This window comes from Mustela putorius, unplaced genomic scaffold, assembly GCF_011764305.1.
Source record: "Mustela putorius furo isolate JIRA1106 unplaced genomic scaffold, ASM1176430v1.1 tig00000788_pilon_pilon_pilon, whole genome shotgun sequence".
In the NCBI taxonomy this organism is placed as follows: Eukaryota; Metazoa; Chordata; class Mammalia; order Carnivora; family Mustelidae; genus Mustela; species Mustela putorius.
The window spans coordinates 6,940,701-6,959,094 of NW_025421481.1; the positions used below are offsets into that span (position 1 = coordinate 6,940,701).

The window sequence follows — 18,394 nt, forward strand, 5'->3', positions numbered from 1 at the left end:
CTATGCAATCCAGGTTGCTATATCCCGACTCTAGCTGAAGAGTAGAGGGTTTTTCTACACCCGGCACAGTTGAGGGCAGGGTCACCATTCTAAAAATAGGGAAATTAAGAGAAAGTCTATATCCCAAATGTTGAAATCTCTACCTAAACATCTTCTTGCCAACCAGACTTGTATCCTACAGGGTAGGAAACTGAAGATTTTTCTCTGAATATCCAACAAGATCAAGACAAAAGATCTAAGGAGTCTGACATTAAGAGTTTACCATCAAAAATGGCAGGGATAATCCTACAGAGGAAACTCACAATTAGCAAGCTCACAATTCCCTATCAGCTTTTTGGTGCTGCACTCTTAAATATGAGCAGGATACATATCTAATAAATATACAGATCTTCCTCAACTTACCATTGGATTACATCCCAATAAACCCATCATAAGTTGCAAATGCATTTAATAACATAGCCTATTGAACATCATAGCTCAGCCTTGCCTACCTTAAATGTGCACAGAACACTGACATTAGCCCACAGCTTGGCAAGATCTAACAAAGCCTATTTTATAATAGTGTTGAATATCTATGTAATTTGTTAAATACTGTACAAAAAGCAAAAAACCAAAATGGTACTATAGATAACAGGACAGGCTGCATGTGTATTGGTTGTTCACCCTCTTGTCTGCATGGCTGACTGGGAGCTATAGCTTGCTGCCACGGCCCAGCATCACAAGTGAGAGTCACGCTGTATTTCAATATCCAGGGGAAAGATTAAAATTCAAAATTTGAATACAGTTTCTACTGAATGTGCATCACTTTTGCAACAGCACAAAGCTGAAAAAGCCTAAGTCAAACCATTATAAGTCAGAAACCATCTGTAGGTATATCCAAGATCAGATAGCTAAGCTGGATCTCTAAAATGCAGACAGAAACCAAAACCAACAGAGGAAACAGCAACTATACATGAATACAAATTTTTTAAAACAAACTATTTTTTTAAAAGATTTTTTTATTTATTTGAGAGAGACTGACAGCAAAAGAGGGAACACAAGAAAGGGGAATGGGAGCAGGAGAAGCAGGCCTCCCTCCGAGCAGGGAGCCCATCGCAGGGCTCAATCCCAGGAACCCCGGGATCACGACCTGAGCCAAAGGCATACGCTTAATGACTGAGCCACCCAGGCATCCCTAAAACAAACTATTAACATTCACAAAAAGATAAAAGAAACTGCATCCAAAAAACATGAAAGAAAAGTAGGAAAAAATGAAACATCCATGAAACAAAAGTTAAAAAAAATGAGAAAAACTGATCATAAGAATGTGTACTTAAAAACATGAAAACAGAAATTAAAAATCCAACAGAAGGATAAGAAAGTAAAGCTAGAAAATAAGGCTAAAGAAATCTTCCAGAAAGGAGGGTAAAAAGAGAAGGAGAGAAAAAACAAAGGTAGAGGAAGAAAGAAAAAGTAAAGAAGAATAAATCAAAAAATTAAAGGAAGCCTACAGAGCTGAAGTATTTGAATTTTCAAATTGAAAGAAGCCACAAAGGGGCACCTAGGTGGCTCAGTCAGTTCAATGTTTCACTCTAGGTCTGGGCTCAGGTCATGATCTTGCAGTTGTGGGATCAATCCCCAAGTTGGGCTCTGTGCTCAGTGCAGAGTCGCCTTCAGATTCTCTCTCCCTCTCACTCACTCTGCCTCAAATAAATAAATAAAATCTTTAAGAAAGAAAAAGAGAAAGAAGGAAAGAAGGTAGGCAGGCAAGCAAGCAAGCAGACACCAAGTGCCAACCACAATAAATGAACCCACACCACACCAAGGCATATTATCACAAAATTTTTAAAAAGAAAAAATACTGGGGATAAGAAGATCTTAAAAGTTTCCGACAGAAAACAGATCACATAAGAATCAGAATGGCTTCAAACTTTTCAAGAGGAACTTTAGAAGACAGACGACAAGGGCACAATGTCCCCAAAATTCCTAGGAAAAATTATTTACAACCCAGAAATCTATATGCGATCAAAAATACCAATTAAATATCAAGTTAGACAGATAAGGTCTCAAAAATCTACCTCCCAAAGATTCTTTCTTAGGAAGCTAGAGAAGATTCTCCACCAATGGGAGAAAAAACCAAGAAAGATGACAAAAAATCTAAGAAACAGAGTTTTAAGTCAAGAGAAAAGCAAAAGAATCAGACACTTGAAAAAATGTTCATCATCACTAGCCCTCAGGGAGATTCAAATTAAAACCACATTGAGATATCACCTTACACCAGTTAGAATGGCCAAAATTAACAAGACAGGAAACAACATGTGTTGGAGGGGATGTGGAGAAAGGGGAACCCTCTTCCACTCTTGGTGGGAATGCAAGTTGGTGCAGCCTCTTTGGAGAACAGTGTGAAGATTCCTCAAGAAATTAAAAATAGAACTTCCCTATGACCCTGCAATTGCACTCCTGGGTATTTACCCCAAAGATACAGATGTCATGAAAAGAAGGGCCATCTGTATCCCAATGTTTATAGCAGCAATGGCCACGGTCACCAAACTATGGAAAGAACCAAAATGCCCTTCAACGGACGAATGGATAAGGAAAATGTGGTCCATATACACTGTGGAGTATTATGCCTCCATCAGAAAGGATGAATACCCAACTTTTGTAGCAACATGGACGGGACTCGAAGAGATTATGCTGAGTGAAATAAGTCAAGCAGAGAGAGTCCATTATCATATGGTTTCACTTATTTGTGGAGCATAACAAATAACATGGAGGACATGGAGAGTTAGAGAGGAGAAGGGAGTTGGGGGAAATTGGAAGGGAAGGTGAATCATGAGAGACTATGGACTCTGAAAAACAATCTGAGGGGATTGAAGTAGCGGGGGGCGGTGGGAGGTTGGGGTACCAGGTGGTGGGTATTATAAAGGGCACGGATTGCATGGAACACTGGGTGTGGTGAAAAAATAATGAATACTGCTATGCTGAAAATAAATAAATTAATTTAAAAAAAAAGAGAGAGAAAAGCAAAAGAATCACCAGGATAATAAAGGAAGCTCTCCAACTGGACAATGGAAGTAGTTTCATCAAACAGAACAGAACAACAGAACACCCCAAGAAAGTTATTTCCAAGAAAAGAAAATATATCAAACATCTGATAAGTGTGAATAACTTAAGAAGCAATTTAGACAAGGGATAGTTTAAAGATGAGTTAGTGATGAGCACTTTAAAAAAATAAGTATAATGTGTTAAAAAACAAAATTACAGTGTTAATGTACAACACATTTAATCCCAAGGAAAACAAGCAGCTAGTATGAGAAAGGAAAAAAACTTGTACTCAACCATGACCAGTTACAATGATGTAAACCCTGGACACTGATCTAATCAAAATCATAAAACATATAGGAACCATAAAGGGGGTCAAGCTTTGGAAGAAAATACAGCTCAGTGTGGAGCACTGTAAGTCTGAGGCACAATATATTATCTAAGTGACAACAACCAGTAGGAGGTTAGAGATGCAGGACCCAAGCACACAAGAGAAATGAGGGCTGGAAGTAACACAGCTGAAAGTCACTCACAGAAGAGATGAACTTCACAGAAGAGATGAGAGTTCAAGCCATGGGACTAATGAACTGAGATGGGAGAAAGGTAACGAAGCTGGTATTTAAGTGAGGTACTTAAGAGGTACTTGAGGAACAGCTATTTTTATATTATATACATTAACAGCTATTATTTTATATAAAAAAAGATTAAGAAGGGGTTAGACAGAAAAAAGGAATAGCCATTTTTATATTTATATATTTATATATAATAGATATATATAGATATATATAAACAGCTATTCTTTTATATATAAAAAGATTAAGAAGGGGTTAGAGAGAAAAAAGGAAAAAGTAGAAAACACTGATATCAGGTTAGAGTTTCAGAAAGGAAATATAGGTGGGTGATGGGGGAAGAAGTGCTGAATACTGGTACTACAACAAAAAGAGTAAGTCTTGGCTAAAGAAAAATTTAAGATTTCACACTAATCCAGAGAGCATCAACCTTTACAACAAAAACAATGGAGACTGAAAATAAAACTAGATTTTATATGCTTCGAGGGAATACAAGAAAGATACTAGGCTTAACAAGTTTGAAATATGGAGTGAATAGTCAGGAAATGAAGGCTAGTACAGGTAGCTTATGAAGTCTAACAATAAAAGGGAAAATAGAATGACAATTTCGGAGGAAAACATAATCCATGGAGAATCAAAGGTTTTTCACTTTTTGGTTTTGGAAAGGTCCAAGAACATGTGTTGGCTGAGGGAAAGGAATCCAAAGAGAAGAAAAGCTAAAGAAACATAAAGAAAAAATAGTGAAGCAAAGCATGCAGGGGAGAAGAAAAAAAGGATCAGCAGGCCTAAGCAGAGAACTTTCTGGGAACTGATATGAGAAAAAAGGAAGGGAGCTGGGATTTTTATGACCATTTTTGAGGAGATTTAAGGAGGAGAACTCTTTTTTTTTTTAATATTTATTTGAGAGACAGAGAGAGAGGGATTGTGAGAATGAGTGGGAGAAGGGGCAGAGGGAGAAGCAGACTCCCTGTGGAGCAGGGAGTCTGACACAGGACTCGATCCCATAACACCAGGATCATGACCTGACCCAAACACAGAGGCCTAACCAACTGAGCCACCCAGGCCCCCTGAAAGAGAACTCTTAATGGGCGGTGTCAACCTTCTGAATAGGTAGGTATGAAGTAAGGTAATCTCCAGAGAGTGAAAGGGATGCAGTGACAAGGCTGGGGGCTTAAGAACAACAGCAAAAGTCTGGAATTGGAACTATGATGAATACAGCAACAATCAATGAGGAATGAACAGAGCATAACTTGGCAGCAAAGAAGGCCAGTTCAGCTACACACCTTAAATTTATGAAACGGATAGTCTGGTTTCACAAATGTCTTTAATGTTAAGCAACTTAACAATAATGGAATAATGCTAAGGAAAATGGAATCTTCCCAGAACCTGGAATTAGCAACAGTGATATGATGGAAAAACCTGACTTGAGATATGAAATGTCTTCTTCTGAAGTCATTCACTTAATAGAAAACAAGAAATAATAGCCTTATATAACTGAAAGATTCTCTCAGAAAAGAGTTGTCTTAACCCATCCAAGGGTATTCTGAAAAGCCTCTTCAGATATAGATTGTCCTAAAGGAAGGGACAGGTATTTAGTATTTAGAATCTATTTACCTGAATATTCTACCTAAGAATGCTTCCAACATCTACAAACAGCTAGAAAATTCCTTAAGGTAGAATTCTACCCAGAAAGGGTTCCTCAATGCCCTGAAGTAATTTGTACAAAACCGAGTTATCTTCAGTGAGCAAAAAGAAATCAAAGATTCAACCAGAGGATCTGCACCAACAGATTTCACCTTCCTGTAACTGAGGAGTTACTGATAACATTAACAAATCTCTTCTCTAGTGATTCTAACAAACAAAATAGTGCCCGGGAGAGTTTAAGTATTTCCCTGGAAAAAATATATGTCAAGAAATTTTATTGCGTGCATGTTTTGAGTATAATTCTGTAGTATGAACTTGAGAATACAAGAAGCTATGATGTCTCTACAGATCATAAATCTATATTCAGTCTCATCAAAGAAAAGAAGATACATGAAAATGAAAGAACTGAACAGCACAACACATTTACAAGTGGAAACAAGAAGACACACACACACACACACACACACACACACACACACACACACATATATATATATATATATATATATATAGATAGATAGATAGAAGGATGGATGTACTCAGAACCAGACAGACAGAAATGAGAAGAGAACACTTTCTGAAGAAGGCTTTGCATAAAGATTTGAAGGGCATTAAAAAATATAGGCCAGCGAACTGGAGGCCAAAATCCTAATAAAGACTAATGAAATATATATAGGAACAGTAGCTCACATAAGCTACATAATTATCTCGCCCAGAACAATTAGTGTTAAGGGGACTAGAAGAAACAAACCGGACAGGAACAGAGGTAGCAGAATGATGGAAGGTAAAGTGCCTGATGAGCCTGGGTTTATCACAATTTATAATGTAGCACTTTTGTGTCCCAGCTGAAAGTGGCAAGATGAAAATAGAGGTAGAAAGTTATTCTTTTTTTTTTTTTTTTTTAAATTTTTTTTTAAAGATTTTATTTATTTATCTGACAGAGAGAAATCACAAGTAGATGGAGAGGCAGGCAGAGAGAGAGAGGGAAGCAGGCTCCCTGCTGAGCAGAGAGCCCGATGCGGGACTCGATCCCAGGATCCTGAGATCATGACCTGAGCCGAAGGCAGAGGCTTTAACCCACTGAGCCACCCAGGCGTCCCAGAAAGTTATTCTTAATCTGTACCAAGATTAAGAGAGACAAGGAACACATCTTAGAAAGCTGTATCAAACATAAGGAGATGACAGAATGAACCACAGTAATACTACAGAATGGGAGGGGAAAAGGTAGACTGAAAGACGAGGTCAAAGATAGATTAGAATTAAAAACAAAGAAAGGAATATCAATGTAGAGGAGACTAGAATGATGGTAGAGACAGGAATAATACAAAAAGTGGTATTAGGATCTTAGAGAATTTAAAGAATTTAGTTATCTTAGACTAAAAATTTCAAGAGGCTGAAGATAATTTTTCCCTAGTTCTGCCTTTTACCTGCACAGGACTTCTTGAGAACAGGAGAATATAAAATAAATGGCAGAATAAAGAATAAATAAAAGTAGGGCCTTTAACAAATTTGACCCCACAGATCTCAAAATTTTATGAAGTTATAAAGACATGCTTAAAAATTAAGAATTCAAAATATATTTACATTAAAGCATAAGGCAGTAAACCATTTGTAAACAATCATTATAACAAACAATTACAGTTATATTAAATGTGCTCCTAGAAGTTGGGGGGAAAAAAGCTCTTCCTGTAGAAATGAGAAAAAGAGAAACCTATTTCTATAATCAAATGATAAAACCACAAAACTACAACCGATTTTAATAAAAAACAAAAGCGTACCTTTAATGTTCCGTCAGCTGAACAACTAGCCAAAAGCTTATCATCTGGTGAAAATCTGCAGTGATTGACTGAATTTGTGTGGCCAAACATGGTATTTCGGCATTCTTTTTGATTCAAATCCCAGAGCTATTTGATACAGATAAAAAGATAACTAAAAAACTAGTACTGAATAAGGTAAAGCTAGAAATCTCATAACATTCACCCTTCCCTCCCATTTAAGCTTTTTCAATCAGAAAAATGTTCAATTCATAGTAATAAAGTCAACTTGTGATTACCAAGTAATGGGTCAGCCCTTAGATCAGCACCTAAATCTACAAAGGGACCAAAAGCTTACCTAGGCTTTTAGTCTGAGAACTAAGTAACTAAATAATTACTGCTCATTTTAACAAAGTAGTTGGATTATTATTTTATTCAGCTCTCTAATAAGTAATATGTAAAATAAAACGCTCTCAAAATTTTTTTTGATGCTAGGTTACCCAAATGGTCTTTTTAAGATTTTCAAATGCAAATCTTGAGTCTACTTACTAGGCTAAAATCCATTAATGTTCTAAAAAATGACTTGAAAAGTACAAAGATAACAAAGATAGATATAAATACATTCGACAGGAAATTGAAGAGGCTTGAAAAGCAAGTTAACTAAAACTAAATAAACTTTAAAAAAAGGACAATGTGGGGGGCACCTGGGTGGCTCAGTGGATTAAGTCTCTGCCTTCACCCCAGGTCATGATCTCAGGATCCTGGGATCGAGCCCCACATCAGGCTCTTTGCTCAGCTGGGAGTCTGCTTCCCCCTCTCTCTCTGCCTGCCTCTCTGCCTACTTGTGATCTCTCTCTGCCAAATAAATAAATAAAATCTTTAAAAAAAAAAAAAAGGACAATGGGGGAAAGTGAACATGGACCAGTGAGATCACAAAACTATTACTTATTATGTTAGGTGTGATAATGGTATGGTACTAGTTTAAGACCTCAGATATCCACACTGAAGTATTTTGGGTGCAATGTCATGATAACTGCGATCTGTTGTAACCTGTTACAGCCAAAAAAAAAAAAAAGGAGGGGAAGAATAAAATAAGATTGGCAAAAAATTAATAATAGTAAGAGCTAGACAATGGATACCACAAGGGTTTATTATTATACTCTCTCCTTTTGCATGTGTTTGAAAAGTGAGTAAAATATAAATAAAAAGAGCTATAGTCCTCTCAGGGGATTTATACTAACTATATTAAACACGGAAGAAGAAATCATCCAACCCCAAAATTAATACTGACAAAATCCCTTTAGAAATGACCAGTGAGATAAGTCCTATTCTTCATATCCATCTCCATCCTAGACTTCTTTATCCTAGTGCTAGATAAATCCTATTTTTCAGGCAAGTCACACAGGGGTAGCTTCAGATTTCCATATTTTCATTGCCTTCTCTCAGTTCAAGAGTCACAAGAAGTGAATTCTAATTGTCCACATGGTAATACAGGTGTGGTATAGCAGATCTTAAAGTAAAACTTGTACTTAATTAAAATTTTTTTAGAATGCATAGATCTCTCTTTGTTCTCACATCCTAGAGCTTTTTGTCTATAATTAAAATGAGGAAAAATAAACTTCTTTACCCTACAAAATATTCAAAAGAAACACCAAGGGGCACCTGGGTGGCTCAGTGAGTTAAGCCTCTGCCTTCGGCTCAGGTCATGATCCCAGAGTCCTGGGATCGAGCACCACATCAGGCTCTCTGCTCAGCAGTGGGGGGAGCCTGCTTCCTCCTCTCTGTCTCTTCCTGTCTCTCTGCCCACTTATGATCTCTGTCTGTCAAATAAATAAATAAAATCTTTAAAATTAAAAAAAGTGCTTACATTTAAAAATAAAAAAAAGAAACACCAAAAATTAATCAGAAATAATATAGAAGCTGTAGCTTTTTAGAGGCGGATTTATTCAATAAGGTAAAGCATATCTGAGTAAAAATGAGCTATGATTATAAGATTACATTGGTCTGTTATTTTAATCCAATCCAGAGTTTTCAAATTGTGCTATGCAGGCCCCTAGGCATTCCAGAAACATGTCTGAAAGGGGCCACTCGGGGGAAATAAGAGAGGGTACAAGAGAGTAGAAAAGCAACCTCAGGGTGCCTGGGTTGCTCAGTTGGTTAAGCAACTGCCTTCAGCTCAGGTCATGATCCCAGAGTCCTGGGATCAAGACCTACATCAGGCTCCCAGCTCCACAAGGAGTCTGCTTCTCCCTCTGACCTTCTCACTTCTCAAGCTCTCTCACATTGTCTCTCTCTCAAATGAGTAAATAAAATCTTAAAAACCAAAAGAAAAAGAAAAGCAAGCTCAGGGGCGCCTGGGTGGCTTAGTCAGCTAAGTGTCTGACATCTACTCAGGTCACGTTCTCAGGGTCCTGGGACAGAACCCCGCATCAGGCTCCTCGCTCAGTGACTGAGTCTGCTTCTCCCTCTCTCTGTCCACCCCCACCCCCTGCTCATGTGCACAAAGCCACACATTTCTCTCTCCAGTGTATAAATAAAGTCTTTAAAAAACTAAAAATGCAAAACCGCACCCCCACTTCAACCATGGCAATGGGCTTTATCTCTTATACACTGAGCTTCTACGTAAGTTTTCTTTTGATGGGAGGAAAAAAAAAAAAGTTTCCGCTTCCTAAATTGAATGAAGGGGAAAACCGGGACAATTTTCAGTATTTTCTAAAATTTTTTAAAATGATGTATGTAAATGTCAAACACAGAGTCTATGAAGTTTTTCAAACTGAAATGGTTTGCCCAACCCTCCCAAAAATATAATGTCCCTTTGCAAAGATAGTGCAACATTAAAAAAGGGCAAAAACCAAACCAAAACAATTTAAAGTTAGTGAATCTTTCTGGAACCCCAGAAAATTTAATCTAGCTATCTTTAATATTCCACTTCAGAGAAAAAAAGATAAAATTTTTTATAATTTGTAACTATAAAACATTGTCAAACATATATGAAATATTTTTGGTTTTAGTTTTTTTTCCTTTCTCCTAATAACAGAACTTCTGAATCAAGCCCCACTTACAATTCAAGTAGAGCTCACGTCACCTCATTTGTCCCATTTTTTACATGGCTAAACTTGTAATCTTTAACCAATTCAAGAATTCCATCCTACTGGCCCACAAGCATTACTTAACAATGAGAATATAAGCCAAACCAGGTCTTGGCTTAGTCTTAGTCTTCTTTAAAATTAAATCTATGGGACCCAGGAAAGAGTACGTTTCTCTTCCTCTGTGACTATAAGCTGTAAGACCCATGAAAGCCAGTAACTGAGAACGGCCGTATTTCCTGCCACACAGAAAGAACGTGCCTGAACCAACAAAGAGAGAAACAGAGTCTAAAGATGGAGAGGGGATTAGACTCCAAGACTGTAATTTGAGCATCTGGAATCAATTATGCCTAAAGCCATGCCCCCTGTAGACTTTTCATGAACCATTAATTTCTTTTTCTTTTTGGCTTAAGCAAGTATGAAAGTTCCTATCACTACAACCAAAAGAGCCCTGACTAATAAAAGAGAAAATCGAAAAAAATGTTCTGATAAACCTATCAAATTTGTTTACATAGTTCTCCTTATCCATACTTACTTTAAGGAAGCAGTCACTTGATGCGGTGGCTAACAGAAGGTACTGACTGTTGTTGGCAAAATGGCAGCAGTTGACTTGCTCTGAGTGCTCATCGTAGATACGTACTAGTTCCCCCGTCATAGAATTCCATATCTAAAGAGAAAAGAGAACATAAAATTTACAACTCCCCCTTAACTTTCAAAGGAAGAACAGAAGAGCAAACAAATGTGAGCTGTTTTGTGGCCGTCTCCCCAGTTGGACATGAGGCTAATGAATACTCCCCTTCTCTAAAATATGCCCGTATTTTTCCAGGATGTTTTTTTTTTTTTAATTACTTGCAAGTCTACACATATGTCTTTCTATAGGATAATTAGAATCCCGTAAAAAATTATATTCTTCAAGGGCAGGACTGCACGTGGTCACATGAACGACAGTAGATAGAGAAGTACTATACAAGGTGGAATAACAGACTTTAGATCAGAAGGATTAAGTCGAAGACCTGGCTCTACAATTTATAAATTGTGTGTCCGTCACTTCCCTCTTCGATAAAAGGCGGATACTTACACCTGTCCTACACAATTCAAGGTACCAAATGAAATAAAGGACAAGCTAAGTCTGCTGCTGATTTCGAGGTATCAATAAAAAGTAAAGGAAGATGGGTCAATGAAAAAAATTAAGGCTTTAGATTCTGAGGGAAACCTAGGTTTGAACCCTGGCTCTATTAGTTATCTGTTAATGTGAGCTTGGGCAGATGACTTCATCTCTATTTTCTTATCTGCAAAATGAGATCAATTTACTCTTACTCTGCAAGTTGTAGTGAGAAATTGATAATGTAATAAAACAAAGGGTGTAATATAAAGCCTCACACAGTGTTAAATTCCCAAGCAGAAGTAATCATCATTCTAGTCACTACGTAAGACAATAAAGCAGTATGTTCTGGAAGAAATAAATTACCTAGTCTTCACTGGGCTCTGAACTTTTTAGAGGTATTAATGTCCCTCCCATAGCATTTTCTTTTTTTTTTTAATTTTTTTTTAAGATTATTTATTTATTTATTTGACAGGCAGAGATTACAAGTAGGCAGAGAGGAGGCAGAGAGAGAGTGGAGGAAGCAGGCTCCCCGCTGAGCAGAGAGCCCGATGCGGGGCTCGATCCCAGGACCCTGGGATCATAACCTGAGCCAAAGGCAGAGGCTTTAACCCACTGAGCCACCCAGGCGCACCCCCCCCCTTTTTTTTAGATTTTTAATAACTTCTACACCCATTATGGGGCTTGAACTCATGACACCAAGAAGAAGGGCCAAATGCTCTACCACCTGAGCCAGCCAGGTGCCCCATGTTTTTTGTCTTATTGAAGTACTCACAAGAGGTCCAAAAAGTTTAAGTTCTTTAACAGATATTTGTGCCTCTAGTTTTTTACTTTGACCACTCAGAAAACAGAAACTCAGTGTTATCTCCTTTTATGCCACATAGCTCTGACTTTGGAAGTATCAAGACTGGCCAACTCCCAAGTGTGACTTAGTAGTGGCTATGGAGTTAACTAACTAGTTGGTTGTAAAGCCACCTAGAGAGTCCAGTCTATCAAGAAGTAATTTTGGGAGGCAACTGGGTAGCTCAGTTGGGTTAGGAGGCTGCCTTCGGCTCAAGTCATGATCCCAGGGTCCTGGGATTGAGCACCGCATCAGGCTCCCTGCTCAGCAGACAGCCTGCTTCTCCCTCTCCCTCTGACTGCCACTCTGCCTACTTGTGCTCTCTTTCTGTCAAATAAATAAATAAAATCTTAAAAAAAAAAAAAAAAAAAAAAAAAAAAGATTTTTCCAAGGTCCTAATTTGTCTGGACACTCCAAGTGGGTGTAGACCCCAGGAAAACTTCCAAGCCAATTTTCTTGCTCCCAGGTCCAAGCCCCACCCCATCCAGCCAGTTTCAACAGTCCGCCCTTCCTTCCTTTCTCCCTCCCTCTTTCTTTCTACCTCTCTTTCTTTCTCCCTTTCTTTCCCTCTCCCTCTCCTCTTTATTTATCTATCTACCTATTTATTTTCAGTACTCCCACAAAGTCAGGATCACCTTTTTTTAAAAAAATATTTTATTAATTTGAGAGAGAGACATTAAGAGAGGGAACACAGCAGGGGGAGTGGGAGAGGGAGAAGCAGGCTTCCCTCAGAGCACGGAGCCCGATGCGGGGCTCGATCCCTGGACCCTGGGATCATGACCTCAGCCAAAAGCAGAAACTTAACGACTGAGCCACCCAGGTGCCCCAGGATCCACCTCTTTTTAAAAAGCCTGAAGCAAGGGGCACTTGAGTGGGTCAGTCAGTTGGGAATCTGACTCTTGATTTCAGTTCAGGTTATGATCTCAGGGTTATGAGACTGATGCCCAAGTTAGGCTCCACACTAGGCGTGAAGCCTGCTTGGGATTCTCTGTCTCCCTTCCCCCTCCTTCCCCACTCTCATGTGTGCACAGGCTCTCTCAAAAATAAAAAATAAATAAAATTTTTTTTAAAAAACCTGAAGTGAAGTGCTTGGGGTGCCTGAGTGGCTCAGTTGGTTAGGCATCTCTTTTTTTTTTTTTTTTTAAGATTTTATTTATTTATTTGACAGAGAGAGATTACAAGTAGGCAGAGAGGCAGGCAGAGAGAGAGGAAGGGAAGCAGGCTCCCTGCTGAGCAGAGAGCCTGATGCGGGGCTTGATCCCAGGACCCCGAGATCATGACCCCAGCCGAAGGCAGAGGCTTTAACCCACTGAGCCACTCAAGCGCCCCGGCATCTGACTCTTGATTTCAGCTCAGGATTGTGAGCTGAACCCAGCATCAGGATCCACACGGTGTGAAGCCTGCTTAAGATTCTCTCTTTCCCTCTGCCCCTCCCCCACCCCACCCTCCCCACTCCACCTCAAAAAAAATCTAGGTTGCACTTCACAAAGTATGTATTTTACAACAGGAATCCAATCTCAGACAGTAAGTCTGTGCAGCAACACTTCCAATCACAATGCCCTCAAAGATTCTAACTGATATGCACCCATAGACTTATGAATAATAAACAGTAGGCATATTCATTCATTTATAATTGTTTCTCCCACCTATATGGTAAATATCTCTGGCTGAGAAACCTATACATTTTTGCTGGTGCTTAAAAATAGACACTAGTAATTTGCAGTAGCTAAAACCTGGTATGCCTCAAGTCAGTAGATCAACAGGCAAGAGTCCTTTACCCCTACTTAGACTAATCCCTCTACCATGGAAAAAGAAAATGAATTCTATGGTAATTACTCAAGAGAAAAATATTTCCCTACCTTGACTTTTTTATCCACTGAGCAGGTTGCTATAAACCTGTCATCTGTAGAGAATGCACAACAAAGCACTTCATCCTCATGAGCCTTGATTTCTAGCAGTTTCTCTCCTGTTTCAGCTTTGAACACCTGCGCAAGCAACATAAAATCCTTTTACCATAAACTAATGGCCACCATTTGATAAAAATCTTTCTTTAAAAGATCTTAATCCATATTATTTTGCAGTATTAATGAACCTTAGCAAAAACCACTCCAAAAAGCAGAATATATATCAGAATGTATATGCCTTAACATAGAGAACTATCTCTTATTAAATGTTTGTAATATCAATAAAAAGAGCCAGCAGAGTACAGCTTCAGTTCTTGAGGCTAGTTTGGAAAATTCTTTTTTTCTTTTCTCTTCTTTTTCTTTAAGGTTGGCAAATTCTTAATCAAACAGACAACCTTTCCTTCAATCTGTTTTCTTTCTGGGTCTCAAAAGCCAAAATTAAAAAAATTAGTAATAAGGCACATATACAAAAATAAGGTTTATAGTCACAATCTTACAAAGACCAAACCTAATCTAAATATCAAAGTTTTAACTAACTGATTCTGTTCCCTTCAAAATTTAAAGAAAAGCACTCATTCACATATTCCAAAAACAAACAAGAACTTAAATTCCTTCAAAGCACCTTAGGAAATAATATAGTCTGATACCTATTTTATCAGAAATCTGTGTCTGAACCTGTGATAAAATAGGTATTTTACTTAATCACTGTTTTTTAATCAGAGCCCTGTTCACTGTGCTAGAGAGTCTTTATGTCTTTTAACAATTTGTATTTCCTCATTACTTTTAGAGGGCACTTGGATGACAGTAACTGATTGCTAGGGTAAAAGGTACTTTTATGTAACTCGGCAACTTTAAAACTATGAAAACACACAACCATATCTTTTAAATTTCCAGAAAAAGGCTTTCATAAAATGTTCAGGAGATTTGGATTTCTCTAATAGAGAATTTTTCTTCAATTTTAGGATTTAAATATATTCTAATATGCACAGTATTAGGTACATGCCTCTTTCAATTTTTCTCAAGAGATATGTTTTACCTGTAAGGTTTTATCAACTCCACAAGAAGCTATTCTTTGACCATCCTCAGAAAAGCAAGCATGGTAAACAGCATCTGTATGGGGGCGGACAACTAAGCGGGAAAGATTCTTGATGTTTTTTTTGTTTCTACATACAAGGAAAAAATGAACAGGAACCTAATAAGTAAGAGTAAAAGTAATTTCTTTTTCAGTTATAAACTGTCTTTAAACATTGTTGTGTTGCCAAAAATACAAAATTCTTAAAATTAAGTTACCACGATGTAAATGACAGCACAGATCTCCTGAAGGAAAAAAGTATTATGAAAGTGGCTTTTTTAAGAGAGATGCTACCCTATATAAAGCAACCTGTCAGGTGCTACAAATATCACTGAGCTGGGAGAAATCTAACTAATCAAATACATGTTGCTTTCTATTTTCCTTGGATATATTAATGATAACATGTGCAGAGAAAATATTATGTAAGGATACCCTCAAAAAAATCTCCATTGTTTTTAAAGGGAAAGAAGCCAGGACACCTGGCTGGCTCCGTCAGTTAAACAACCTGACTCTTAATTTCAGCTCAGGTCATGATCTCAGGGTTGTGAGATTGAGGCCAGCATAGGGCCCCACTGGCCATGGAGCCTGCTTGAGATTCTCTTATATACACATGGACTCATTTAATCTTCTCAGTGCTATGAAAGAGCACTATCATGTGAGAGAAGCTGAATAACTTTCCCTGGTTATATACAACCAATAAAGCAGAGGCGGGAGCTTCTGGGTGGCTCAGTCATTAAGTGTCTGCCTTCAGCTCAGGTCACAAGCCTAGGGTCCTAGGATCAAGCCCCACATTGGGCTCCCTACTCTGTGGAGAGTTTGCTTCTCCCTCCTCTGCCTGCTGCTGCCCCACTGTGCTCGCTCTCTGTCAAATAAATATTTTTTTAAAAAGCGGAGCTGGGTTTCAAGCCCAAGCATCCTAGAGCCAAAGTCTGTTCATTTTAACCTCCAAACTATACTAAACTACAGCATGTATGGACTAGTAACAGAAAAATCACCATGAAGTGAAACAAATGCTATGATAAAAAGTGAGCAAGTATTCCAGAATACAGACAGATTTATCCTAGCTTCAATGAATTAGGGAAATCACCTACAGCAACCTATTTGGAGAAAGGGCCCAGGACTAATAAATACTGCGAATATCAACCTACAGTTTAATTCAGATAAATTATATATGTGAAAAGACAACCATTCATGTTCATTATTTCTAGCTATAAGAGAAACGTGGCATATAGAAGGTGCATGGAAAATAAAGCTAGACAGACCCAAGAATTAAATTCTATTCAACAAGCTATACGAGCTTAGTCAAATCTCAGCAACTCCGTGCCTCAATTTTCTCATTTGTAAAATAGACCAAATAATATTTACCTTCTAAGGTTTGAAGGTAAAATGAATAACGTGCGCACATCTTATATAATAGGCATTAAAAAGATGAGTTAACCCTTTCCTTTTTCTAATTGATAAGATTAAGACAAGAGCAAAACTGAACAGTCTCTTAGAGGAGTTAGAACAATCAAAATTCAATGCAAGTTTAATCAGGGCAATGTGAAGGGCCAAGGGCTAATCACTTTATAACTAATATCTCATTTCAATCTTCACAAAAATAATACCTCAAAGTATTGCTCTCTATTTTATATATGAAAAAAAGTGGGACGCCTGGGTGGCTCAGTTGGTTAAGCAGCTGCCTTCGGCTCAGGTCATGGTCCCGGCGTCCTGGGATCGAGTCCCACATCGGGCTCCTTGCTCTGCAGGGAGCCTGCTTCTCCCTCTGACTCTGCCTTCCACTCTGTCTGCCTGTGCTCGCTCTCTCTCTGACAAATAAATAAATAAAATCCTTATATATGAAAAAAAGAGCAAACCGCAATTTGTTCAAAATCACAAAACTCTCAGGTTTCAGAACTGAGACTCAAATCAGTGTCTGTGACTTCAAAGCCAATGTTCTTCACTAATAAACTGAGTTATAATAAGTAAACCATTTGGTGTTATTATTTAGTATGATTGGTCAAAATGCCTACAGGCAAGCATCTATTTCTATGAACTCTTTGGAATACATATTTCTCCTATACTCACTTCTCCAGAACTTTTCAATAACTAAGAATGCTTATTAAAAGTTCCAGCCCTTTCCAAAGTAGTTAAATCTTCCTGGAATGAACTTATTCACTACCTGAAAAATAATGACACAGTTAGCACTCCACTCCCTTTGGTTTCTTTTTTTTTTTTTTTTCTTTTTTCCCCCCCTTTGGTTTCTTCCCTAACCTACTTACATCCACTCCAGATAAAGCACTCCATGATCGACCTCCTGCTTGGCCTGCAGCTTAGCTTGCTGATAAACTTCTGAAGTTTCTGGTTCACAGAGACCAAGTTGTACAATATTAGGAAATGGCTGTCGTCCAAGAAGATGTCCATTTAAAGATAAAAATTCCTGGAAATTTTCACAGACTGCACAGTCCTATGAACAAACTGAAATCTCTTAGAAATATAACCAGAACCAAGATCTGACATTTTTCTGTTTCTGTGATTTTGTCACTTTAAAGGCTTAAACGAGATATTCTCTATGTGAGCTAAAATTAAATAGCCAGCCATTAGATAACAAATACATGGTAACCGTCTCCAAATTTTTAAACATAGTATAAAAATCTCTTTATCCAAGTGTTACTTTCTTAATACATTCTTGTATTAAGAAAAAACAAAAAACAAAACAACCCACTTTATACTTTCTCAACTTTCAAACCTCAACCCCATCTATATTCCCAGGAGGCTAGGAAGCAAAATAATTAGAATCATCAAGAGTTAAAGTGAGGAAATTCTCTCTCTTTGTCCCTTTTATCCTGCTCATCCCCACTATTAAACCTAGAATTAAATGACAAAATGAGATGCCCTTTAAGAACTTATTTTTCCTACTAATTATACCTTTTCATCCAATATATGCCTGTATTCCACAAATTCATGAATCAGATGAGCAGGGCCCACGAGTTCAGTTTTTGCTTTAATCCAATCCAAGGAAAACATTAAAGCACAAAGTTCCTTTTAAAAAAAAAAAAAAAGAGGAGGATACGGTTAAAGACATCAAAGAATTTTAACTATACCACCCTTATCCTTTTTTTTTTTTTTTTTTAAATAAAGATGTTATTTGGGGCGCCTGGGTGGCTCAGTGGGTTAAGCCTCTGCCTTCAGCTCAGGTCATGATCCCAGGGTCCTGGGATCAAGCCCCACACAGGGCTGGCTTTCTGCTCAGCAGGGCGCCTGCTTCCCTCCCCCGTCTCTGCCTGCCTCTCTGCCTACTTGTGATTTCTCTCTCTCTCTGTCAAATAAATAAACAAATCTTAAAAATAAATAAATTTTTTAAATTAAGATTTTATTTATTTATATTAGAGACAGAGTAATCGAGAGAGAGAGAGAGAGCA

At 37.9% G+C, this 18,394-nt stretch overlaps 1 protein-coding gene across 4 annotated transcripts in view; it reads right to left on the reverse strand.

Annotated features, from left to right (window-relative positions):
• The window catches only part of APAF1 (apoptotic peptidase activating factor 1), a 90,288-nt gene that overhangs the window by 35,880 nt on the left and 36,014 nt on the right, over window positions 1-18,394 (reverse strand). For all 4 annotated transcript variants that reach the window (XM_004742935.3, XM_004742933.3, XM_004742932.3 and 1 more), the window contains exons 12-17: window positions 17,901-18,014; window positions 17,255-17,439; window positions 14,958-15,084; window positions 13,877-14,002; window positions 10,610-10,741; window positions 7,013-7,138 (exon numbers count right to left, since the gene is read on the reverse strand). In XM_004742935.3, the coding sequence (XP_004742992.1) occupies window positions 7,013-7,138; window positions 10,610-10,741; window positions 13,877-14,002; window positions 14,958-15,084; window positions 17,255-17,439; window positions 17,901-18,014 (810 nt within the window). The remainder of the gene's footprint in view (window positions 1-7,012; window positions 7,139-10,609; window positions 10,742-13,876; window positions 14,003-14,957; window positions 15,085-17,254; window positions 17,440-17,900; window positions 18,015-18,394) is intronic.